At 52.2% G+C, this 26,265-nt stretch overlaps 1 protein-coding gene across 1 annotated transcript in view; it reads left to right on the top strand.

Annotated features, from left to right (window-relative positions):
- The first annotated feature begins 2,274 nt into the window (after window positions 1–2,274).
- Window positions 2,275–26,265, top strand: part of TESK1 (testis associated actin remodelling kinase 1) — a 154,388-nt gene continuing 130,397 nt past the window's right edge. Inside the window, exon 1 of the mRNA XM_029582005.1 lies at window positions 2,275–3,047. Within this exon, the coding sequence (XP_029437865.1) occupies window positions 2,781–3,047 (267 nt within the window). The 5' untranslated portion in view covers window positions 2,275–2,780. The remainder of the gene's footprint in view (window positions 3,048–26,265) is intronic.

Genomic DNA, 26,265 nt, shown 5'->3' with positions numbered 1-26,265 from the left:
GGAGCATAGTTTTTGTTGTGCTCCTAGCGGGCTATCCGGCCAGGGTTACACTTAAAAAAGAAACGCACGGTGGAGCCTCCGCCGCTGGTCCTTGCCGGTAGGGATGGGGGAGCCCTGGCGGCAGACCCAGTGTTAGAAACTTTACTCCACCCCTGAGTAAAGAATCGGTAAAGCTAAAATACCGCTTCCACGTCCAATTCACGTTTTATTATCTGGGGCTCAGAGGGTGGGTGTTAGGGGAGGGGGGCTGGCACGGTTTGTTAGGGGACCCAGCCCATGCAGTGCCTGGCATCGGGATTAGGGTGAAGGTTAGGGCGCTCATAGTTTTTATCAGGGGGGGGGGGCTGTTAAGGGATCAGAATGGGGGGGAGTGGGAAGGTGAAGAGGTCCCTGCACTCCGGGCCAGTGCCTGGGATCGGTAGCCTTACCATAGGGGGCGGTGCCCGGGTCGGGGGCGGGGCGTGATGTGCGTTGGGGGTGGTGCTGGTGCGTTGGGACGGTCCCCGGCTTTGATGAGACCGCTAGGAACAGGGCATTGCCATACGGGGCGGTGCATGGGAAGGGGGGGCGGTGCCTGGGAGGAGGATCGCGGGGTTCGGTTACACTAGATGGGGGGCGCAGGGGGGGTGTGATTATGGGATGGTACATGGCTTGTCTCTGATGGGGAGCTGTGCATAGTATGGGGAGGGGGTGTTGGGGAGGTGCATGGGATGGGTGTTTCCTGGGATCGGGGGCGGTGCCTGGGAGGAGGATCGCGGGGTTCGGTTATACTGGATGGGGGGGAGGGTGCAGGGGGTGTGTGATTATGGGATGGTACATGGTTTGTTTCTCTTGGGGAGCTGTGCATAGGGTGGGTAGGGGGTGTTGGGGGCGGTGCATGGGATGGGTGTTTCCTGGGATCGGGGGCGGTGCCTGGGAGGAGGATCGCGGGGTTCGGTTATACTAGATGGGGGGGGGGGGGTGTGTGATTATGGGATGGTGCATGGCTTGTCTCTGATGGGGAGCTGTGCATGGGGGGGGAGTGCAAGGGGGGGTGTTTATGGGATGATGCATGGCTTGTCTCTGATGGGGAGCTGTGCATGGGGGGGAGTGCAAGGGGGGGGTGTTTATGGGATGATGCATGGCTTGTCTCTGATGGGGAGCTGTGCATAGGGTGGGTAGGGGGTGTTGGGGGCGGTGCATGGGATCGGGGGCGGTGCTTGGATGAGGATCGCGGGGTTCGGTTATACTAGATGGAGGGGGGGGGTGTGAGATTATGGGATGGTGCATGGCTTGTCTCTGATGGGGAGCTGTGCATAGGGTGGGTAGGGGGTGTTGGGGGCGGTGCATGGGATCGGGGGCGGTGTTTGGATGAGGATCACGGGGTTTAGTTACCGTAGATGTTGGGGGGGGGGGGGGCGATGTACGGGATCGGGCGGCGGCTGAGTGATTATGGGATGGTGCATGGCTCGTCTCTTCTCGGAGAGCTGTGCATAGGGCGGGGGCGGTGCATGCGAGGGTTAAGAGGCTGTGCCTGAGACTGGGGGCGGTGCACGGGATCGGATCGGGGCGGGGAGGGTGTGTTTGGGGGGCGGTGCACGGGATCAGGATCGGGGGCGGTGGTAGCAGCGGCAGCAGCGACAGCTGAGCTTGCGGACGGGGTCGGAGCTGTCTGGCGGATCCGAGCGGAGCCGGATTTACTGGTACCGGGGATCCGAGCTGCGAGAGGGAAACCGCGGGGATCCGGGGCGAGGAAGCCCGGGGCCGGTGCACGGGGAGCGGGGCAGAGTCCGAAGCTGAGCTCCGGGAGCCTGGGCCTCGGATTGTCGGGTCGAGGCCTCTGCCGGCGGCTCCGCTGCAGGAGACTGAAGTCAGCGCTTTCCGTAGGCCCGAAGCCGCCCCGCACTTTCCTCCTCCACCTGCCCCGGGCAGCTCTCTCTCTCTCTCCTCCCCTGCGCCCTCCTCCAGGCCCTGCCTTAAGCCCCCGCCCCCACTCTCTTCCACCTGCCCCAGGCCCTCAGAGGCCTTGCTAGAAACCCCCTCCTCCTCTGCATTCTTCCTTACTTGCCCCGAGGCCTAGGGGGAGGCCTTGCCTGAAGCCCCCCCCCCCCCAACTCTTTCTTATTTGCCCCGAGGCCTAGGGGGAGGCCTTGCCTGAAGCCCCCCCCCCCAACTCTTCCTTATTTGCCCCGAGGCCTAGGGGGAGACCTTGCCTGACGCCCCCCCCCCCCGAACTCTTCCTTACTTGCCCCGAGGCCTAGGGGGAGGCCTTGCCTGACGCCCCCCCCCCCCCCGAACTCTTCCTTACTTGCCCCGAGGCCTAGGGGGAGGCCTTGCCTGAAGCCCCCCCCCCCCCCCCCACTCTTCCTTATTTGCCCCGAGGCCTAGGGGGAGGCCTTGCCTGGAGGCCTCTCATACTGCTTCTTTGCCTACCCCAGGTCGCTGGGGAGGCCTTGCCTGAAGCCTCCTCTTGCACTCTTCCTTATTTTCCTCAAGGCCCAGGGGGAAGCCTTGCCTGAAGCCCCCCTCGAACTCTTCCTTACTTGCCCTGAGGCCTAGGGGGAGGCCTTGCCCGAAGCCCCCTCTTGCCCTCTTCCTTATTTTCCTCAAGGCCCAGGGAGAAGCCTTGCCTAGAGCCCCCTCTTGCCCTCTTCCTTACCTGCCCTCAGGCTTTGGGGGGCAGCCCTGCCTGCAGCCCCTCTCTCTCGCTCTCCTCCCTTCCTGCCCCGTCCTCTGGGGGAGGCCTTGCGCAGACACCTTGAGGTGCACGTGAATGGGGATCCCCAGGACTAGAAGAACGTATGGCCTTGGCTTTTCCTGGCGCGGCGGAGATGGCGAGAGATAAGGCCGGCGAGAAGCGGGCCGGGCCCTCGCTGCGAGGGGACCGCCTGGATGAGGTGGAGGTGGAGCCCCTGGGTGCCGGGGGGCTGGCCCCTCCGCCGCCCGGCTATGGCCGCCTGCGGCCTTCCTCCTACCGGGCCCTGCGCAGTGCCGTGTCCACCTTGGCCCGCATCGACGACTTCTACTGCGAGAAGATCGGCTCTGGCTTCTTCTCGGATGTCTTCAAGGTAAGAGGCGCAGGGGTGCTGGTCCCCCTGCGGCGTGAGGTGAACGATGCCCGGTATCTCAGGGGGGAGGAGATGGCACCTGCAGGCCCTGCCTTGTGTCCTCCTTTGTATGGGGGGGGGGGGGGGGGTCCTTGCTGTGCAGGAATTACCTGCTGTTACCCCAGCCTCATCCTATGCCTCTGAGATAAGGGGCTTGCTTTTTCCTTCCTCCTGGGGGCTGTGGTTTGGTTAAAGCAAGGCACGTTGCCTCCGCCCCATCTCGTCTCCTGTTTTGGTGCAGGTCTGGGGAGGGGGTGGGGTGGGGGGTAGCATCCTTAGGGACATGCACTACATGATGGCTGATCTGTGCTGTGTGTGCAGGCCTAGCGCACATTCAGGTTCTGCAGCTCCTTTGGCGACTGCTGTGGAGAGCAGGAGTGGGCAAGCTATTAGCCCCGAGGTCTTTTCGCAGGGCGGACGGGCTCTGTGGGCAGCAAACTGCTCGGTAATTGCCCGAGAAGCCCGCTCCTTACCCTCTCTGCCCCCCCTGGTCAGCTCATGTCGTCGCAGCTTTGACGGTTGTGGGGGGGGGGGGGGGGGGGTAGTAATGGTATTCGATAACAGGTGTTCTGTGAGGGAGGCAAAAAGTGACATTTCCCTCGGGTGACCCCCCCCACGCAGCGTGAAGTCTGCCGTAGGCATTGTGAGGGTAAGGGGTTGGTGTGGGAGTGGGAGTGGCGGAGCACCCTGTCCGCAGCGTGGGCCGGCTGGGCTGCTGCAGGCGCAGTCACGCTGTCAGCCACCCTGACGGAAAGGACTTGCTAGTCCCTCATGCTCCCAACTTTCTAGCTTGGGCAAATGTTGTGTTGTTTTTTTTTGTGTGTGTGTGGAGGGGGTTTGGTTTGAAAACTTCAGAAATGGTGTCTTTCCCAGACTTCAAAGGAAACAAAAAAAAAAAAACAAAACTTAATTCCTTCCTGGCCTCCCAAGAACGTGACCAGAGCAAGGCTCCTGGTCCGGCGGGCTTTCAATACGCTTCATTCGGCTGCCATGGATGCCTGGGAATATCCAGGGCAGGGACCTACCGCGGCCTCTGGACGTCTCCAGCAGGATCTCGCCAAACCTGAATGCCCAGTAAAATGTCACCCACCTCCAGGAACTCATCCAACAGCCTTTCTGATTCCCTTCTGTTTACTGAAGCATTGGGAACAGCCTGAGCTGGCGGCAGAATCCATAACTTGCCAGCTCTTGGCATGCGCGGCCTCCTGCTCTGGGTGAGCTCCTACCCATAGCGCCGTTTCTTTTTGTTTCGTATTTAAAATTTACGTGTGGCCCGCAACCTTCAAAACTCGGGCGTGGGATACGGGAAGGCGCATCTAAGAAGCGGCCCCTGCTCTGTCAGCTGGGGAAGGCGCTTAGCGTAGGGCAAGAGGCCATGGGAAGATGTAGCCCGGTAAAGCTGTCTAAAAAAAAAAATCCACAGGGCTCCGATCGGGGAGAGCCAGGGTTTAAAGGCAACCTCAGAAAAGATGGGGGGGGGGGGGGAGGGGAGGGGTTTAGGCAGAGCTCAGATATGGCCGGATAAGGGGGGGACACCACGCACCAGCTCAGGAGGGGCCATTCCAGGCGCACAGCAGGGCGGAAAGCAGAGAGTCGGGAGCCGGCGACGTCGGAGGCGAATGGAAGTCACGGGGGTGAGAGGAAGTAGTGAGGACCTGCGGAGAGAAGCTGAAATTGTATATGGAAGCGGGGGTGAAGGGGTGGGGGGCACTGATGAGGTTGCAGGAAGACGAGGCTCACCTTTGCTGGGCACAGGGGCACGGGCGCTGTCGGTAGTGTCACCCTGCGGGTGGGACAGCGTTCGTTTCTCGGGGCGGCCGGTACGTCCCTTCCTCAGCCTTGTTGCCGCAGGTGAAGAAAGGAGCCGGGCCTTTGCAGCTTGCTGTAGGTCACCATCTTTATACATTTTCTTAGGGGAGCCCGGTGAGAAGGCCTCGCAGTTCATAGGAAGTGCAGTCTTTCCCTGTCTTATTTCCTTGCTGTACTCCGCTCGGGTTCAGATACCTGCTCTGTGTCGGCTGGTGGCTGATCTGCCCCCTTAATGAGAGCAACGTGCAGTGCACAGGATGAAACCTGATTTTCGGTTCGGGAAATCCTTTGTGTTCACTGTTGCTGGATTACCCTAGAATGAGCTGTGAGACGGTCCTGAGAAGGGGGGGCTCCAGGTACCTCTGTCCTCCTTTCTAACTTTTCCAGCGGCGTGAGCTCGCCGGAGAGGGGGGAGGGTGGCGTTCCATCCACATTGCCCTCCTCAGTTCTGCTACTTTGGCCCTCCTGCCGTCACAATTCCCTGCAGGCACAGGCCTGTCGCCAGCATTGCAGTTGGTTTGGTTTTCATGGCGTCATGCCTTATCCTGACTGGGCTTAGAGTTCACCCCCGACACCAGAGGCCTTCCTTAAAGAACTCTACCTACTCGGCTGAGGCCAGGAGCCAGGAGTCATGGCTGGTGGTCTCTCCTTCACTGACGAGGGAGCATAGGCTATGCCATGCTGGGTCAGTATCCTGTCTTCAACAGTGGCCAATCCAGGTCACAGGAACATTGGGAGAGGCCAAGGCTAGAGGTCTGCTGGTGCCAGAAATAGCATGACCTCCGTCAACATCTTCCGGTTTATCTGCACCTCTGCGTTCCTTATTTTCACCTCTTCGAATTCAGTGACCCATGGGTGTTTCAACGGTCCCCAGACCACGTCAGCTCTTCCAGTGCTGATCGGTAGGACTGAGGCTCGTCTGCCTGTTCTGCTCCTCCTCTCTGGGACTGCCAGACCTCGTGTGTTTGTGTTAGGACGATGCAGTTTGTAAAATGCCATCCCTGTAGTGACCGACTGTAATGGACAGTGATGTGCTAGAGGGGGGCTTATTGTATGGAAGAGAGTGCGACTCGCCGAGTGGGGAGAGCTGGTGAGAGTCCTGTGGTAAGGAGTCGGCAGCAGGTCCCCGTGTAGGCCTTACTGCTCCCACCCCCTGTGGACTCGCACTGAGCTCAGTTCTGGTAGGGCCTTTCACCGCTATCTTCCTAAGGGACTTAGGGATGTGCATTTTCGTTTCGGCGAGCTTCGTTTCATTTCAGCGTGCGCTGTTTCGAAATCGCGCAGGCTGATTTTCAAAACAGCATGCACCAAAATGGAATCCAAAAAAAGAAGTGAGAATTTCCACCCTGAGCATGCCTGCTACTAGTCATTCTTGCCAGGCTCCTGCTCGGTCGCCCTCTTCCCGCCCACATGCTCCTCACTGCCAACGTAGGCCGAGTGATTGAAATCTCTCTTAATCCTGTATTTTCTTTCGCTGCTTGTGGTCCGCGTCTCCTGCACTGGTTGTGCTTTCGGGGAAACGCCGCTCTGCAGCCAGGCTGATTGGGTGCTTGCTTTCTCACCATCCACTTTGTTCTCCTTGGCATTATTGGCAGTCCCTGCTGTATTCGGTGGCCCTGACAGCTTAATCCAGCCTCGCCACCGCTCATTTCCTGGGGAAGCAGTGGTGGGTCTTCAAGGGGCGCTTACTGGGGACGCTGTTCCTCTCTGCCTTTTGCTTCCCTTCCCTTCCCACCTCCCCCTCTGCCACGGCTACCACCACCTTTTTTTTTTTTTTTGCTCTTTGTAGGCTCGTGGCTTTGTTTCCCTAAAGCTTTTAGCTTTTGGTTGCTGCCCTTGCACAAGCAGTGAGCAGGTTTTCCTTTAATCTCCTGCCTGACTCCGTCCCGTGCCACGTGCGTGGCTGGGTGTATGTGGTTGGTTCGCATACCTTTTTGAAAACAGAGAGAAGCCAAGCAGAATTCTTCTCATTCTCTTGCGTGGGGAGACGTGGAGCGGGCTGACCAGGTTGGCTTACTAGCATGTAATTTAGATGCAGCCTTGGACGCCGATCTGACCTCTTTTTTTTTTTTAAATCTGCGTAGCTATGCTCGTTATGTTCTTTTACCCACTGTTACAGAAATCTGTCCATTGCTCACGCCTGTAGCTTTCAGCGCCTGGTTCAGGCTCTTAACCTGTCACGTTTGGGCTAGAGATGGGAGAAAGACATGAGCCCCAATTGCAATTCCTACCCATCATCCTGGCATTCGCCCACAGGTGGGGGTTATGCAGTAACAACTCGGGAAGGTGGGAGTAGGCAGCGAAGTCCCAGCATGATTTTTTTTTGGCTTGCCTTGGGACTCACCTATTCGCTGCTCCCCTGAAGCCCTTCAGCTAGTCTTTGTATATCCCCTTGGCCTTGCTGTTCCCGCTCTGTCTTCCAACCTCGCTCAGAGCTGGCGGCAACGCTCCGATCACAGCGTATCCCGGGGCCCACGTTAGCAGCCGAACCTATCCCAGCCATTTGAGGATGAAGGGACCCCTCTCCCTGTCTCCCCCCCCACCTCGCTGCTCAGCCATGTTATCTCCTCTGCATCAGGGAAATGCACTGCTCATGGAGCTGCTACCCGGGGTAACTCGCTTCCTCCTGTGACTTTGGGTGTTCTTTCTAGACGTGGGTGACTCTCCATGAAGGAAACGTGCCGCCGGGTGGCTATTTAAGTGCAGAACCCGGTAAAACTGCGAACAGACTTTCACAGCCAGCCCGGTTCCAAAACAAATCCAACTTTATTGTCCATGAATTATTTATACATCCTCAGGTGGTGATGAGTTGGGTTTTTTTTAGTTCTCATCTTCTAGGTAGAGCAATTAACTCCCAGGCACTGTGCCAGCATCCAGTTGCTTGTAGGGAATGACAGCAGATGGCTGATTCCTTGCTCTTAACATGGAGGTGGCTGGAGCTGCCTCTTTCTCGGGCACTCTTTGCAGTGGTCCTCCCGAATGGAGAGGCCATCTGGGTGTCTTGCATTTCCTTCCAAGGAGCATGGAGGATTGTCAGCAAGGGAGCTAGGTCCTAGAAACATAGAAATGACGGCAGAAAAGGACAAAATGGTCCATCCAGACCGCCCAGCAAGCTCAAGGTAGTAACTGCCACTCTGTTGCCAGAGGATGTGGTTAAGTGCAGTTAGTGTAGCTGTGTTCAAAAAAGGTTTGGATGAGTTCTTGGAGGAGAAGTCCATTAATTGCTATTAATCAAGTTTACTTAGGGAATAGCCACTGCTATTAATTGCATCAGTAGCATGGGATCTTCTTGGTGTTTGGGTACTTGCCAGGTTCTTGTGGCCTGGTTTGGCCTCTGTTGGAAACCGGATGCTGGGCTTGATGGACACTTGGTCTGGCCCAGCATGACATGTTCTTATGTTCTCTGTTGCTCCGTGCAGTTGTACTCATAAAAATTTAAAAATTCAGATGTTGCTGCTTGACATACGTTGTTCATGGACTTGGCCGTAGAAGCAGTCCTGTGCTTCTATTATGTTTGGGCAGAAGTCGGTTTCTTGGTGGTTGTCTTACTCCAATTCCCCTTTTCCCCCTGCCGTTGAAGCGGGGAGCAATTTGCAGTTGCATTAAAAGCATCGAGGCGTATTGGTTAAGGATAGTAATCTCGCCTTCTACTAAGGGCAGTAGGAAAATACTGCTGCACTGGCAAGTTACCCCCCCCCCCCCCCCACCCCCCCCCCGGATACTCTCCTCATACGTTGACCCCACACCATTTTGGTCACTCTTCTCTGGACCTCCTCTGTCCCTTTTGAGATACGGACTCCAGAACTGAATACAATACTCCAGGTGAGGCCGTACCAAGGGCATTATTGCCTCCTTAGCTACTGGTTATTCCTCTCTCCATGCAGCCCAGCATCCTTCTGGGCTGGCTCCTCTCTTAGCCTGCCACACACCTGTGGACCTGCAACGTCTGGCGCTGCTCAGACCGCTGCATGCTTCCTCAGACGCTCTCTCAGATTAAACCCACGGCGGCCCACCCCCGGGTTCTGTTTAAGGGGATGATGGGGCCGTACCATGTAACTGGTAAATAGGAGCTCGAACGGCTGCCACCTGGTCTTTTCGCAAAGCCTTGTTCATGACCTACTTCATCCTTGAATCTCAAATAATTGTACTCTTCAGTTTCCTGCTCTTTAATTACTGGCTCTTTATATTAGGATTCTTGTGCAAGAGTTGTTCAGCTGCCTCCTGGGGCTTTGGCTGAAATCACCAGCTATAAAAGCTAGAATATTGTGAAATAGGCTGGGGAAGGCCGGCGTGAGGGAAGATGCTCCGGTTTTGTGCAGTCATGTGTGGGTGGGAGCCCAGGCCCAAAACCGCACGCCGGGGACTCTAGGAATTATAGCCGCCTTAGACAGGCGCGCTCCTTTCTCTCTCTCGCCCTGTTTATAGTGCAGTTCTGGGTCCCCCTTCTCGCTGGGTTTGTCAGGAGTCTCCGGAATAGGCTTTGCGGTGCTTTGTGCGTCTCCCTCCCATGGGGGTTGAGGCGCTGCTGGAAGGGAGCACGGCTTCGAGACGTGCCGAGTTACTGGAGTACTGTGAAACGGGGCCTTTGCGAGCGCGTCACGGGGCGTTGAAGAGTTGCCGGAGAGTTACGTAACAGGACCAGGCACTGGTGTCGCCTGTAGGAAGGGCGAGCGGTGGGACAGGGTGGTGGCTGGCATCCGGCGGGAATGGGCCGCTGTTTCTCGTGTTGCTGCTCCCATTAACGGTAGAAGGCTCTTCACTGAGACTCGCTCAACAGTTGACGAAGTCGCCCGTCTTGGGGCCCGGTCTCCAGTAGAAAGTCCATTAAAATTCTGGGGTTCCCCCTCTTCGAAGCAGCGGCTCCAGATCCCCGTTTTATAGGCAGGGCGAGAGCAGTCGAACATTGCAACTTCGGTCCGACTGCACAGCCGCGTGTGGACGCAGCATGGGACATCTCGGGATGCAACTTGAAGAATGGCCGGCGACCTTGCAGTGACCTCTAGCCTCACCAGGGGCCTGATTTTTCTCCAACGCATTTGCACGCTTGAAACTGGGTTGTACACGTGGAAAAGCACTTTCCCTGGGTAATTGGGCGTTTGAAACCTGCTGCAGTCTCTGCTATTGAGTTGTCAATAGGATTTACCCGCGTTGCGTGCACCTAACTCAGGTAACCTGATTTTGAACAGTGCTACCATAGTATTTATGTGCGTAACTCCTTTGAAAATTCATTCTTTTTAACTTCCAGTGTGTCTGTTGGCCAAATGCTTTAAAAGGAAAGCAATAAGGATTAAAAGCGATGTTTGACTTCTGAATACCAGTGTGTGTGCTCTGATGGCAGGAGCAAAGCCTATTCCGGAGACTCCTGACAAACCCAGCGAGAAGGGGGACCCAGAACTTTGATTTGTAAGGGCCGTCGGACACGCGAGAATGTGCGCCGGAAAGGTTTCCACGGCCCTGCCGGGGCTCTGTGCAGAGGGAGGGACCGGAAAGGCAGAGGTTAACAGTATAGGAGAAGCCAAGGCAGATCAGAGGGTTTCAATAACATCGAAAGGTCAGCCACAGGAAGGGATGCAAACTTAGAAAGCTTTTTCTACTCCTTCCCCCTGCCTCTTGTAGGAAACAAATGCAGCCGAGAAGCTTTTAATAGCATCCCCAGCTCTGAGCGCATTTCTTGGCCTTCAGAAGTGCTGCGGATGTCTTTGGGTCTTCTGGCGACCTCTCGGTCTGAAATCTGCCACGTCATGCCTGTAATGCCCCTCGCCCCGCTGAGTGACATGGCTGGCTGTTGGAAGTCCACTGCCCCCCGGTTAATAAAGGTCTTCCTTTAGGCCTTCTCTTCTGGGCCTCCAGGGCTGGCCGTGCGGTTCCCCACTTCCACCCATGGAGCAGGCCAGGAGTCGCTCATGTTGTCCCCTTCCTTTAAAATGAAACTGAAACCACAATATTTTTTTCCAGCCCATCTGGCAGCCCTTGTTTATGTGCATTGTTATGCTCTGGCGTGGTCGGCCACCCATCCTGTAGACTAGCTCGTGGCATAAGGTGTGTTAATCTAGAACATAAAACTGTCTGTACACGTTTTACAGAGAGAGGAGGCCTAGTGGCCCTTCCACACAGCGTGGTCGTGTACGGGACACTGTGTACATAGCACATTGAAGACGAATCGAAGAAAATTCTTTTTCACTCAATGCACAATTAAAGCGCTGGAATTTGTTGCCAGAGGATGTGGTTAGTGCAGTTAGTATAGCTGTGTTTAAAAAAGGATTTGGATAAGTTCTTGGAGGAGAAATCCATTACCTGCTATTAATCAAGAATACTTAGTTTTTGGGCACTTGCCAGGTTCTTGTGGCCTGAATTGCCTGGAGACAGGATGCTGGGCCTGATGGGCCCTCGGTCTGACCCAGCATGGCATGCTCTTACAGTAGCCTGCTGAGGGTGGGAGGGTCTCTCTTTCTTTTTTTCCCTTTTCCAGTGGTGCTGTAGCAGAGGAATGCTGAGCTCAATGCTGGGGATTGTTGTGGAATTCCAGGGCCCTGGGCCAGACCCAAAGAGTGAATAAAAGAGCAGCGGAGCCCGGGTGACAGGGACTGTGTGTGGCAGTGGGCAGGGAGCAGGAGTTCCAGCTGTCGGCAAGGGTCCCTGTTAGGGGGAATCCCTGCCCTACTTCTTGCTGGGTTCCTCTTCCCTGAGAGTCCCTCTCTTCTGATCGGATGTGGAGTATTTGGCAGGGGGCAGCCTTCAGTGCTCCTGTGTCTGTGCCTCTGTCCAAAATGAGACCTGGCAGAGGAGAGGGAGAGGCTTCCTGCTTCAGACAGGAGCCTGGGACTTAGGATGTCTGAAAATGCAACCTTTGTCTTGTCGTTTTATATCTTTGTTCTGTCAGAGTGCAAAGGGTGTGCTGTGTTAACCTGGCAAGAAAACGAGTTGACTGCAGACCCTGAAGCTGATGCATGCTTAAAGCTGCAAGCGCTGGGGGTTTAAACTTGCATCGTTGCCTTGAACCTTCATAGCTCTGAAAGCCGGCAACCTAAAAATTCATTCGCTCACCTCGGGTTTTCTTTTCGCTTCTTCGCCTCCTCTTTATAATCCTTTGCACATCCCAGATGAGGAGGTTCGTCACTGGCTTGACAATGGAAGGAAGGTGGTCTTAAGACAAACCAAAACACTTGTACCTCTGGAATGAACGAAAACTAGTTTGCAAAAAAAAAACAAAACCTTTCCCCGTTTTAAAACGGAGAAAGCTTTTGCTTGCATTGCCCATCTTTCAGTTTGCAAACGGTGCGACACCTGCTTCCTCTGTGCATCCTTCAGTCCCGTACCCTGGCGTAACGGGCTGAGTAGGCGACCGATAGCTGAACCACCCTAAGCGTTCATTTCCTGGGGGTCTCAAAAACCATTTCCTGGCGCCGAGGGAAAGGAGCAGCCGTTGGTGCCACTGCGATCTCTGCCATAGCAAGTTTCCGGGTTGGGGATCTGAAGGAGACGGCACCTTTTGCTGGATGTCTTGATCGTGTGGACGGGCACTGATGCTTTCTTTTACCCTTCGGCTTAAATAGAAATGTGAAATCTGAAGGCAAAATAGGACTGCAAGGCTCTGTCCTTGCTTTCATTCCTGCTCTCACTTAGCGGCTGAGGTTCTTCTGGGCTTGTCCGAGGCATTCCTAAATTCTGTCTTTAGAAGGCCGTTTCATGCATCATTGCCCATCCTGTGAAGAAATATTTTCTAATGTCACTTCTTGATGCTGATATCAGGATCGCTGCTTGCAGTAGTCCCTTTCCATTGAGGGAATAGAAAACTTAAGAGAAGAAATGGTTTTCCTCAACCTGTGTCTCGGATTACGGAAGGGAAACGTGGCAGTGCCCTGTGTGGAACGTAGAAAACGATTCTTCATTGCACTTCAGCAACTTCCATGTAAAAAAAAAAACCAAAACTCAGGGGTGGTCAACTGGTTGGCTTTGCTTTACAGTTGTGGAAAGCTGCGCCCAAGCTGAAAATTGAACGTCCTGCTTCCTTCAGAGACAGCTACCCGTGTAGGTTACTAAAAAGAGCTTGGACACGTAAGGTGAAAGAGAAAACACAAGCCTGGTCTGTAATACCGTCACTCTGCATTGTCGTGTCAAGGCGACGGCTTTTAGGAATTGGAAATGACCACATCCAACATCAAGGTGCACCTAGAAGCCGAGGGTTGAGTTTTCTGTCCCATGCAATACTGGTAGTGACCTGGTTCCTAGCCAGCCCGGTGCAATTTACAGCTGTGCTGCTGGCCACGTTTCACGTGGAAAAGGCAGGGTGCTTGGAGATAGAAGGATTGCAGCAGTCTCCCAAGTGTTGATAGAGTTGTGGGAGCCGTGTATGATGTGGTGCCCATGTGGAATTGTACCTCAGACCGTAGGAGAATCTGATGGGAGGTTGACATTCGACTTGCGATACACGTCATTCTGGTTTGGGTCATCAAGACGGCTGGAAAACTGACGAATGGTAGAGGAAGAGGTGGATCTCCAGAGAATGTTGCTTCTGATTGATATTTTGTTTAAATGAATGTCATTCGATCTTTTTTTTTTTTTTTTTCCATGTTTCTGCCTTTTCCTTGTCCCTCTCAGCAAAGATCACCTTTTCTCTTCCTTCCTTCAAGGGCGTACCTGAAAACAGTCTTGTCGCTTTGTTTTGCCATGCTAGCTGGTTGTTTTCCTATTGGTACTGCCTTCCCTGATTCCTTCTGCTCTCCCAGATGTTCTTCCCTGTGCTGCTCCCTCTTGGCACTAAACCTGACGGATGCTCCTATCGACTGTACATGTGTGCCATGGCTAGAATTACAGGATGACGTCTGCATGGAAGCTGAAGGATGCACAACGCAAGCCTGACATGACATTTGTGATACTAAAGATCTAAGTTTTTAGTAGATTCCAGAGCTTTGAGTATTTCAGGGGTGCAGACTGGTACAGGGTTGCTCCACACCGCTGCTCTTCTGCTGGCCAGGATTGGCCATTTTCTCTTCCTCACAGCAAGTGCTCCTTAACGGGTTTCATGCTTTGGCCCAAGCCACTAGACTGGCTAACTTAAGGCCTGAATTTCAGAGTGCGGGTCTGCTTTCCACCAGGGAAGCGGAAAAATGATCAAGCAGCGAGTCGCAGAGGACAGGCCGGCAGGTGGGGACGATCTGGTTGCCCAGTTTCATTCCTGGGGCAGTGCCATGATAGACCGCCCCAGGTATTTGCTTTCATTTTCGTTTTATTAAATGGATTGGCTTAATACAGAGTACTCTGGCTTTTCTCGCACTTTTTTGCAATTAGGGACGCTCTGTGTTCATTCCATACTGAGTTCGGTTACTGCTTTATTACCGTAAGGGCGGTGGGGAGCAGGGGGCGTGCGTGAGAGAGGGGCAGAGCAGGGAGGGCGCCCACATCCTGGCATCGCCTGGGAGGGAGGGGTGGGGCAGAGCAGGGGGGGGGTGCCCGCAACCTGGCATTGCCCACGAGGGAGGGGCAGAGCAGGGGGGCATGCATAAGGGAGGGGCGGGGCAGAGCAGGGGGTGTGTGTGAGGGAGGGGCAGAGCAGGAGGGGCGGGGCAGAGCAGGGGGTGTGTGTGAGGGAGGGGCGGGGCAGAGCAGGGGGTGTGTGTGAGGGAGGGGCAGAGCAGGGAGGGTGCCCGCATCCTGGGAGGGAGGGGTGGGGCAGAACAGGGGGTGTGCGTAAGGGAGGGGCAGAGCAGGGGGGCGCGTGCACCCTGGCATCGCCCGTGAGGGAGGGGCAGAGATGGGAACATGGCTCCCACCCCTGAAAGGATTGTTTGTTTTCGGCACCGTGGCTTTTTTTTTTTCTTCTCCGAGGGATCTCTTATTCTTCCATAACAGGGTGCTCGCGCTGGACTTTTTAATTGCTAATTAGGGACATTCCATTCCTGCTCTTCCTCTGCGTTTTCCATCTGGTGGTGTTATTTTCAACTTTTACAAAAGAATTAAATAGAACAAACATCGGCCAAGGGCCAGGTCGCTTATAACCAGTACAGCCGCTCCGGGCCTCCTGCTCTGGGCATGGAAGACAGGGAGGCACGAGCATGCGCAGAGCTTGCATGGCTGCCCCAAAGCCGGAGGAGAGGCGGCTCTCTTGACCACTCGGACTCTGGGCTGAATTTTCAAAGCTCTGTCTGTGCATAAAACCGTAAATGACCCTTCTAAAAATAACCCCCCCCCCCCCACCCAGGCTGGGTTCATGCGTAATCTTGTTTCTCGTGCGCTTTTCCGCAGACTGCAGCGAGACGGTCCGCAGGGGTGGAGTTAGGATTTACGCATGAACTTTCCTGTTTTTAAGGTATTTGTGTGTAAATTACACGGGCCAGGTTCCACCTGCTCTTCAGCAGGTGTAGCTTAAGCATGTCCGTTCACTCTGAAAACATCGGCAGAGTCTGCATTTGCTGTGCAGAGCTTACGTCTGTGCGACCCGTGTGAACATCAGCAGAGAGTCCAGCCATGCAGTGTCCTGGGACTAGCCAAACCGGCTTCTCGCTTAGAGCTCTCATTCGGGCTATTTGTGGGCTGACTTTACCTTTGAACTCCGTGGTGGTTTGTCTCCTAGGATAACGAGGGATCTTCTACCAATAAGAGAAAAAAAATAGGTTGATTTATGAATTCTTACATCAGTTGCGGTGAGGTTTGTGACGGATCTCTGGAAGAAGCCGTGTACCCCAAATATCTCTGAATAAAAAGAATGCAAGGGTGCTAGAGAGAGGAAAACACACACGCAAGGCTGGATCATTCCCAATGATATACGAAGGTTTGGCGTCCCCTTGTTACCTTTGTGAAAAGAGATCCCTGCTTAGGGATTTGAAGGGTTTCCATTTGGAGTGAGCTCCTTCAGCACTGCCAAGAATTAATGTTAGAAGCGCACATCTCCTCTTTCATTATTGGAATAGAGTTGATATTTGGGGTGGAGGAGGTTGCATTTAGCTTTTAAGTTTTATTGGGGCTGTTATGCACAAACCAATTCTGTTTAATAAGATTGAAAGTTCTGTCCCAGACGTGCAAGGGTGGCTTGGTTGGGGTTTCAGCCTGGAGACTCGAACTTATTGTATGTCTGATACCTCTGCGAGTCATGTCACTTTGAAAATTGCTCTGTTATTGAGATCCTACATCTGCATACTGAACAGTATTTAAAAGTGTAGACACGTTTGGAGTGCAGTAAATTATAGAAGATGTACTGATGTGCGTCAGACAGAAGCGGGATCTTGGGGTGACCAAATCTTACATGTTTACAGTTGGCAAACAGCGTGACAAAGCAATGGTCCAAGCCGGAGGAATGCTAGGATGCACAGGGAGAGGCAAAATGTATCCTCTGAGTATTGTGTCCGGTTTTGAAAGCCATACCTCCAAAGGATGTAGATCAGGTATATGCAGTCCTGTACCGTAAGCCTTTTGAAAGGAGTTTTAAAGACCTAACTTTTTGTAAATCTTAGAGGAGAGGGGACAGAGATTCAAATACCTCAAACGTATAAATAGTGGAGAAGAGGCAAACCTTGTTCAGTACAAAGGGAGTTCTGGATAAAAGGCTGAGAGTGGGAAGACGTCCATGAAGCAACGAGGAAGTATTTCTTCCAGAAGGGGGGGGGGGGGTAAGGGTGTGAATAACAAGGATCATTGCCTCTAAAAAGTAGGATAAGCCCAGAGGAAGGCAGCAGTAAAGCTGGAAATCAGCTGGAGCCTGCGGTATTGGGAAGGGACGATAGCCTGGCTGCATGGTCCTTTTCTAGTTCTCATATGCTGTCATATTCTGTTCTTATTTTACATTTACTTGATTTTAAAATTGACATTGAGACACAAAAATCCAGAATATCAACAGACAATCCAAAAAGAGACCTCCCCCCTCCCACAAAAGACAGAAACTGAATTCTGATCAGGATAAGGCGACCAACTAAGAGAAACGTATTCTCCTCTGCAGAGATGATAAACCTGCAATAGATGATCAAAGTGTCAGGGTAGGAAACGCCTGGGCACCCGGCTGACTAAAATTTCGTTCCAGCTGCTGCCCCTGTCGGGAGGTGGCATTACGGCCCAGTGGAGGCGAGGGAGAAGAGGCCTGGAAAGGAGGTAACAACTCCTGGGCTGCCTAAAACGGGAGCGAAAAAAGATGAGCAAATTCTGCAAGAAAAATAAAGAGCAACACCTAAAAAAAAAAAAAAATTTTCTTCATAATTTTCGTGGCGGACGATGAACGTCTTCAGACGTTTTTCCACCCCTGAAGACTAAACGTGTTAACACAGGAGATCTAAGAAAAAGCCGAGCTTCCTACAGAGAATTCTCCAAATCCAGTCCCATTCTGCGGATCAGGGACCTTTTCTTCTCCATCTGCTCCTTGCTGGACGCCATTTGTTAGCAGAAAATATTCTTTCAGAAGAGATGAGGACATCTCGCTGAAAATTCTCAAAATGCTCACGGAATGAAATGGAGCTTTTATGTTCCTCTAGTTCCGAGGAATCTTTTCCCCTTTTCTTCTTATCTCAGGATTATCTTTCACCAGAGTGAGTTTGTTTCCTTAATAGACCAGGTCTCTCTGCTTAAATCCAGAAACACCTCACCACGTTTTCTCTACATTGGAGGTCTTTGCTGAAGCCTTCCCTTCCAGACCAGCGAAACATTTCACGCGTCTGGGCCCAGTGCTTGCTTTTGCGCCTTGACCAACCCAACCCTCCGCTCTGAATTCGCGACGACCTTGCAGGCTCCCGTGCCTCTTGCATCTAGCGATTCCAGGGCCTGGCGCGGCTTCCGATGGGCCGGGGATGCCCAGAGGGTTCCCCCCCGTCGGGCTGCAAAGTCGTAACTGGTGGGGGAGAGCTGAGTCTGGATGGGAGCACCAACGTTTGGGAGGGTAGGCATCAAACCCACAGCTCTGCTCGGGTCTCCACCAGGAACATCCTCTGTCCCGTCATTGGGTTCCTGTGGAGACTCTTTCTGGAAGGGAAGACGCTTCTCGTATCCTTCCCGTTTGCTGTCTGAGATGCCAGAAACCGCCGAGAATGAAGAATTTGCAACCGAAATGCCTGAAGAGCTCAGGTCATGAAAGGAACATGAAAGTTGGCGTCTGTGCACTGGATGCTGACTTTGCTGTATTCTGCTGGTTTTCTTAATGCCTAGGGTCACATTTTGTGATGTAGCCTCACAAAAAAAACAAAAAACGAACCTATAAAAAGAGAGAGTGAAATTCTCTTACTTTAGGGAGAAAATGTCTTTGTTCTCATGACCAAATATCCATTTTGAAAGAGCCAAAAGAAAAGGGTGTCTGGAAGATATCAGGTTTCCATCCATGTTACTTTAAGAAGAATAACTACTGTGAAAATGCAGATTTGCATTGCAAAATAAAACCAGAGAATAGAAGAAAAGCCTTCGTGCTGACAGAATTAGGCCCTAACGTAGAATGACCTTAGCAGTTTATAAATCTTAGATGGGGGGTGCAATCTGTGGGATGACAGGGGGCTATCTCTGTGGTAATATGTCCCTCCTCATGGGATGGGTGGGGGCTGTGCCTGGGGAGGGGGCTGTCTGTGTAATATGTCCTTCCTCCTGGTATAGTTGGGGATGGGTGGGGGCTGTACCTGGGGAGGGGGCTGTCTCTGTGTAATATTCCCCCCCCTCCTGGTATAGTGGGGGATGGGTGCAGTCTGTGCCTGGGGAAGGGGCTGTCTCTGTATAATATGCCCCCCTCCTCATAGTTGGGTGGGGGCTGTGCCTGGGGATGGGGCTGTCTCTGTATAATATGCCCCCCTCCTCATGGTTGGGTGGGGGCTGTGCCTGGGGAGGGGGCTGTCTCTATAATATGCCCCCCTCCTCATGGTTGGGTGCGGGCTGTGCCTGGGGAGGGGGCTGTCTCTGTATAATATGCCCCCCTCCTCATGGTTGGGTGCAGGCTGTGCCTGGGGAGGGGGCTGTCTCTGTATAATATGCCCCCCTCCTCATTTATTTATTTAAGTTTTTTAATATACCAACATTCAAGACGGTAGTCCCATCATGCTGGTTCACAAGAAACAGGGGTGCGATTATAATAAACTTTACCATTTGAACAATAGTGCAGAAAAGCAGTTACATGTAACAAGGAAATCAATAACTTGGAGTAAGAAGGGAAATGTAGATCAGATAATTATATAAATATATATATAATAACATTGTAAGAGGAGGCTATTAACGCTAATACTAGCGAAGTGTGTTGATTGATGGAAGTTAAGTAATGTTGGAGTTAGGAAAGGCCTGCGTGAACAGCCACGTCTTGAGTCTTTTCTTGAATGTTGAGATGTTGGGTTCCATTCTAAGATCCGGGGGAATGGAGTTCCATAAAGTTGGACCGGCTGTGGAGAAGGCCCGATCTCTGAGCGTGAAGTGTCTGGTAGTCTTGGCTGGAGGTACTTGAAGTGTTCCTTTGTAAGCTTCTCTTGTCGGTCTTGTTGAGTTGTGTAATCGTAGTGGGATATGGAGATCAATTGGGGCTAATTGATGGATGTTTTTGAAAATGGTGAGAATGGCCATGGTTGGGTGGGGGCTGTGCCTGGGGAGGGGGCTGTCTCTGTGTAATATGCCCCCCTCCTCATGGTTGGGTGGGGGCTGTGCCTGGGGAGGGGGCTGTCTCTGTATAATATGCCCCCCTCCTCATGGTTGGGTGCAGGCTGTGCCTGGGGAGGGGGCTGTCTCTATAATATGCCCCCCTCCTCATGGTTGGGTGGGGGCTGTGCCTGGGGAGGGGGCTGTCTCTGTGTAATATGCCCTTCCTCATGGTTGGGTGGGGGCTGTGCCTGGGGAGGGGGCTGTCTCTGTATAATATGCCCCCCTCCTCATGGTTGGGTGCAGGCTGTGCCTGGGGAGGGGGCTGTCTCTATAATATGCCCCCCTCCTCATGGTTGGGTGGGGGCTGTGCCTGGGGAGGGGGCTGTCTCTGTGTAATATGCCCCCCTCCTCATGGTATGGTGGGGGCTGTGCCTGGGGAGGGGGCTGTCTCTGTGTAATATGCCCCCCTCCTCATGGTATGGTGGGGGATGGGTGTCCAGGAGGTGGCCGTATCTGTCTCAGCTGCTTCTTATGGTATCGAGCAGAGCTCTGCTCTGTTTCCATCTGGACTACAGGCATTTAGGATTAGGATTTGAAGTTTTTAGTAGAAGAGACCTTGTCTGTCTTAATCCAAAACCCAAAAGGGGCTTAAGACAGAGGGCAGGGAAAAATTACTCCTGAGGGTGGAGCAGAGGCAGGAGCACCCCTGGGTGGGGGCAGAGGAAGGTGGATCTGCTGCTGGAGAAAGAGGGGAAGTGGGAGTGCTGCTGAAGGAGGGAGAGGAAGGCGGGAATACTGGCGGAGGATGGAGAGTGCCCCTGGGTGGGGTGAGGGGAAGGCAGCAGTGATGGGAACGGAGGAGAAGTGATGCTGGGTGGGATGGAGGGGGAGGAGGGAGTGCCCCTGGGTGGGACAAGCGAAAGGCAGGAGTGATGTTGGGAGGAGGAGTATTCCTGGTCGGGGTCGAGGAGGATAGGCAGCACCTTGTGAGTGGAAAGCATTTGAGGCAGTGCTACTATTGGGGGAGCATTTGGTTGAGGTGCATTTTCTTGCATCAAACTTTGTTCCCCCCCCCCTCCCCAAAAACGGAAGCAGGGGGGTAGAGGAAGGAAGAGGACACTGTGTGCTTAGAGCAGTGCCCTGGCCCTGTCCTGGAGGCCCGCCTTGCCAGGTGCATTATTCATGGTGACAATCCTGAATACAGGACTGGATGAGGGTGGGGAGCACCCACGTGCTCGTGCTGCTGCTGCTGACTGGCGCAGCGAGAAGGACTTCCCTAGTCAGAGGCGGAGGTTTCCACCTCCCAACAAACGCTGAGCCTTAGTTAATATCCAGCGGGGGGGGGGGGGGGGGGGGGGGGGGGTAGGGCGAGCAGGAATAAGCTCTGAGGGTGGGCTGCGTTCCTCCATGGCTCTGTCTGTCCCCTCCCCCCATCTCCAGTATGTGGCTGCAGTTTTACAGATCTGCCCATAAATGATAACTTGTGATTACAGATAAAACAGAAAGTGGGTAGATCTCGTTTCCTGTGAGCACGCTTGAAGCGGGACAGTAAGCAGATGGGACAGATCGGAGCACAAGTTAACAAATGATAATAGCTTCCCCCCTCCATCCCACAGTGCCCCGAAGGCAGCACAGCCTCGGGGCACTGTGGGATGGAGGGCAGGGTCCCTTCCCAGTCCCACAGCACTGGGAAGGGACCCTGCCCGTAGCTGGCTGGCTCCTTCACTGGCATAGCCAGAACTGATGTTTTTGGATGGGCTGTAAGCATGCAGGTCTGAGAGTTGTCGTCTTATTGATTAAATAATGCCGTTTACTGCACCCTACAGTGGCTTTCTAAGTAGTTTGCAACAGCCGTTATGCATCATGCATGAAACTTTAAAATATTTTACCTCAATTATTTCCAGCACTTCCCAGCATTAAAAATTCCTTATTAATCTGTATTAATTTATTGTATATTTACTGCACTCTTTAATTGCACAATATATCATGTAAAAAGCAAGAAAACAATCAGATCTATTCAATCATGTAATAAAACCAAATGAATGTATTCTTTCATGAATCCTCTTTTCAGAAAGCCAGAAATCATCATAAATTCAATAAAATATAATTCATCATCAGAACAGGTGCAGAGCTAGGACAATTCACATTGCAAGTAACATGAAAAAATAAATTCACATTCTGGTGTCACCTCAGCAAAAAATAACCCTCTATTGCTATTTTGTGAAGTAACACAAACTCCTGCTAAGAAAGAGGCCTCTAGAACCTTGCCATACAGTCACAGGACTGACTCTCAGGATTCAAATATCAGCAGCCTTATGAAAAAGCAGCAATGCAAATACTACACCAGGCCCTAGAACATTAATACATCACCTACTGGGATAACAGGACAAGCTGGACGACTACTACAGAGAAACTACCCGCTAGCAGCAATACTGCACCTCAGTCACACACCGACCCTTACCTAATATAAGAGACTACAAATTAGAAGCAGAAACATGCAGATAAAACCAAATTAGAAAGCCTGAGAAACTAAAGTTTTTGAACAGTGGAATACTTAAGAGAGAGCAAAATATAAGAAATGCACATTCCTAAAGATGGCAGATTCCAATTGTTAAAATCTCAAAGTAAAAATTATATATATATATATCTTTGTACTCTTCTAATCAGTTGGTCCTTTTTTTTCCCCTTGTCGCTCATTTCCCAATTCCTTTTCAGTCTTATCAGGCCTCTTCCGGTTGGCTGGGTAACTGCCCACGCGTGGCTACGCCACTGGGCTCCTTGCCTCCGCTCCACACTGAAGGGATTGCAGCCTTGGGGTGACTGGCTCCTTCCTCTCCATTCCCCCCCCCCCCCCCCCCCCCCCCCGGTGCTATAAAACACGGTCTTGATAGCCCATTTCCACGGCGCTGTGAAGGGATCTTAGCTGTGTATGTGCGAGTCTTGCTCTCTGTCTCGTGGGGCCACGAACTCTTCTCTCGTTTCTCTCGGCCTTTCCCTCCACACCTGTCTCTCTCTCTCCCATGCCTTCTCTTGCTTTCCTCCCCCCCTCCCCCTCCCTGACAGCTGCTCGCTCCCCTGTCTTCCCTTGCCTGAAGTGGGATTCCTGGGGATAAGCCTGACCTGTCTGATTACACCACGCAAGAGCTATGTGGAGCAGGCTGCCTGCTCGGGAGGGGGATGAGAAGCAGAGAGGAGCCCCATCCCCTCGCCTCTTTCTGGGACCTGAAGGGAGTCGTATGGGTTTGGTTTAATAGGGCTACAGAGGCATCCCTGCCCAGCTTACGCCATCTCTCTCTCGCGCGCTGTCTGTAGTTCTGTCCCTTGCATCGCACACTGCAGGGAAGAGAGATCAGCCCCAGGCATCTCTTAAAAACAGAGAAATGTAACGGCAGCAAAAGACCATGCAACCTCTCCAGTCTGTCCATTTTTACCAGTTGCTCGGCTCTAAAACCTCTGCAACTCCTTGGGAGATCCCCTGTGTTTATCCCACGCTTTCTTGAATTCGGATTCCTTCCTCGTCTTCCCCACCTCCACCGCTCTCTGTAAAGAAATATTTCCTAAGATTCCTCCTTTCACCCTCGTTCCAGAAGGGGCTTCACCTCCTGTGCATGGAAACCTTTCAGACATTTGAGTGGCTCTATCGTACCTTTCCTCTTCGGTGTACATGTTCAGATCTTTAAGTCTGTCCCCCATGTGCTTTAGAATGAAGACCCACTGACCGTTTTAGTAGCCGCGCTCTGGACAGACTCCATCCTGTTTATATCCTTGTACACAGTATTCCCAGAGAGGTTTCTCCAGGGACCTATGCAGGGGCAATGTCACCTCCCTTTTTCTGCTGACCATTCCTCTCTCCCTCTGCAGCCAAGCATCTTTCTGGCTTTTTCTGTCACTTTATCCACCTATTGGGCCTCCTTAAGGTCATCGGACACGATCGGGCCTAGATCCCGCTGCTCTTACTGTATGACGTGGTGCATCACCAGGCGTTCCTAGCCCCTGGGGGTGAGTGCAGTCTGCAAGCTGGTTCTGAATAGCTGCCCTTTGTGGCTGGATAATGCTGGTAGGTGGCAGAACTTTATTTTGATTGTGACTTGCATGAATGGGTATTGTTCTGTGCTTTTTTTTTTCTTAGCAGAACGGGAGAGTCTGGAATTAGTGGTTCCTTGTGTGGGACTGGGGGAAATGTTCTCTCTCTCTCAAAGGAGGAATGAGCTGCTTCTGATGATGTCATCAGATTTTGGTCTCTCGGACGAGCTCCCTCCCCTGGGCTGGTGATGGAGCTGCCCACGTAGTAGGAAAAGGTGCTGCTGTTCTGGATAAATCGAGGAGGGCTAGGGCGTTTCCGATGTTACGGTCTCTGCATGCCCACCCGTCGGGCAGAGAGGGCCCCGTTGAAACGGCTTCTGATGACTTTTTTTTTTTACTATGAGAAGTAATGGCCCCGGACGTTTTGTGGGAGGAAGATGGCATGGAGCACCCCAGGCCGTACGCGGAGGTCTTCTCGGGGCTGGGGCTGTTGTCGGCGGTCCTTGGCATCTTAAACTCTGCTGCTGCTGGGCTTTTCCAGCTGTGGCCCCGCTGTCAAGGAGCAGTTTAAGGTCTGAGCTAAGTTTGTTTGAAGTTCTGTAAGACACGGTTGTTTCCTGATTGGTCTTGATAAATCTTTTGTTAAGTTCCTCCTGTCTTCTTGCTAGAATAACATGGGATTTCATTTAATTTCCGTCCCAGCCTCTGTTTGAATAAAACAAACAGCAAAAAATAAAGTTTTTGGTTTTGCTTTTAATGCTGGTTTGTTATTAATATACATTTTTATGTATGGAATTTATTTATTTATTTTTTGTAAACTGCCTTTCTAGCATTCACTGAATATACAATATATAAATTTATTAAAAATCAATAAAAAGACCTGTCCAGTCTGCAGTCGCACCACACTATGAGGAAATCTCCCAGCTTGGCTGTTTGTAGGCCAGCGCGCCCTATCCTTATCTACATTTAAAATCACTGGCGCAGTGTGCTGCCGTGGTTACAAAAGCAAACAGAATGTAAGGAAGTATTAGGAAGGGAACGGCAAATAAAACAGAGGATGTCATAATGCCTCTATCACACCTTGAATACTGTGTGCAATTCTGGTCACCGCATCTCAAAGAAGATAGTTGCATTGGAGAACGTACGGAGAAGGGCGACCAAAATGATAAAGGACATGGAACAGCTTCCCGGTGATGAAAGGCTAAAGAGTTTAGGGCTGTTCAGCTTGGAGAAGAGACGGCTGAGGAGGGATATGATAGAGGTCTATAAAATCATGAAAGGACTTGGAATGGGTAAAGTGAAACGGTTATTTACTCTATCAGATAATACAAGGACTAGGGGGCACTACATGAAGTTAGCAAGTAGCACAATTTAAAACAAATCGGATAATCCTTTTTTACTCAAGCTCTGGAATTCATTGCCAGAGGATGTGGTTAGGGTAGTTAATGTAGATGGGTTTAAAAAAGAGTTGGATAAGTTCCTGGAGAAGTCCATAAACTGTTATTAATCAATAGGGAATAGCCCCTGATTGTTATCTGTATTAGTAGCACGGGATTTATTTAATGTTTGGGTACTTGTAACCTGGATTGGCCATTGTTGGAAACAGGATATGGGGCTTGATGGACCCTTGGTCTGACCCAGTTTGGCATATCTTCTGTTCTTAGGGTCTTTCAAGTCAGTTTTTGTTCTCTACCATTCAAGGTTAGAGGAGTGTTTAAGATCCTAATCCAGTCCCTGCCCCCTCCCACCCATCTGACTTCCCAAGCTTTGTAATAAACAAAGGCTGTTGCCCGAACATCTGGCCTCTGAGGTCCCCTGGATGATACCCAGCCACCACCCACCTGCCGATTTTAAAAACCTCTTTGATTTATAGGGAATCCATAGCATGTCTGTACCAGTCCAGATCCCCATGGCCTACAATATCACTAGGACAGGGGTAGGCAACTCCGGGCCATCCTGGAGTGCCACAAATGGATCAGGTTTCCAGGATATCCACAATGAACATGTATGAGAGATTTGCATGCACTTCCCCCATTGTATGCGAATCTATCTCGTGCATATTCATTGTGGATATGCTGAAGGGCAGACCTGCTCATGGCACTCCAGGGCCAGAGTTACTGGGTTCTGATTTGCCTTGAGAAAAGTGAGACCACTGCATGCAAAAGGGTTAAACCGAGGACTGGATCAATCCTGTCGGGTGCATCCGGAGCCAGCTGGCCGCCTTGTGGCTGATAGGGCTTCTCTGCGTTATCCTGCATTTACTGAATGTTTCCACCACCACGCTGGGAATCCATTCCATGCATTCACCACTTTTTTCCGAGAAAATATGTTCTGACGTTGCCTCTGGGAGCCTCATACTGTCGTCTTGTTCTAGAGCATTCTTTCCTCTTGCTTGTGCCTGCTTTTTATAACTTTGAGGTATTCGTAAACTATGAGAGAGCCATCAAGAGATTGACCAGCTCTTTATTATGTACACCAGCACCCGCTTAGGAGGGAGCCGCACAGCCAGAAAAGAGGCAAGAACGGGAAACAAGACAGCGTCTGGCACAGAACCAGGGCATTGCATACAACTAGCGCACCTCCTGCTGCTCATGTAACAGTATTTCTCTCAGGACCAGCAGGATGGGAGTCCTCACACATGGTTGACATCATCAGATGGCGTCCCAATACTGAAAACGTATGTCAAAGCTTTTAGACCTTTGACTAGACACACTGAGCATGACCTGCATGCCCAATATCACGCGACCACCTGAGGTTCCTCTTCAGTCTCTTCTTTTCCGCGGAGCTGTAAGCCTCGCAGTGTGATTGAGCTCACTTTGGTTGTCTC

The sequence above is a fragment of the Rhinatrema bivittatum genome, chromosome 1, assembly GCF_901001135.1.
Source record: "Rhinatrema bivittatum chromosome 1, aRhiBiv1.1, whole genome shotgun sequence".
Classification (NCBI taxonomy): Eukaryota; Metazoa; Chordata; class Amphibia; order Gymnophiona; family Rhinatrematidae; genus Rhinatrema; species Rhinatrema bivittatum.
The sequence above is the reverse complement of the archived record's forward strand: the minus strand, read 5'-3'. Positions and strand labels throughout refer to the sequence as shown.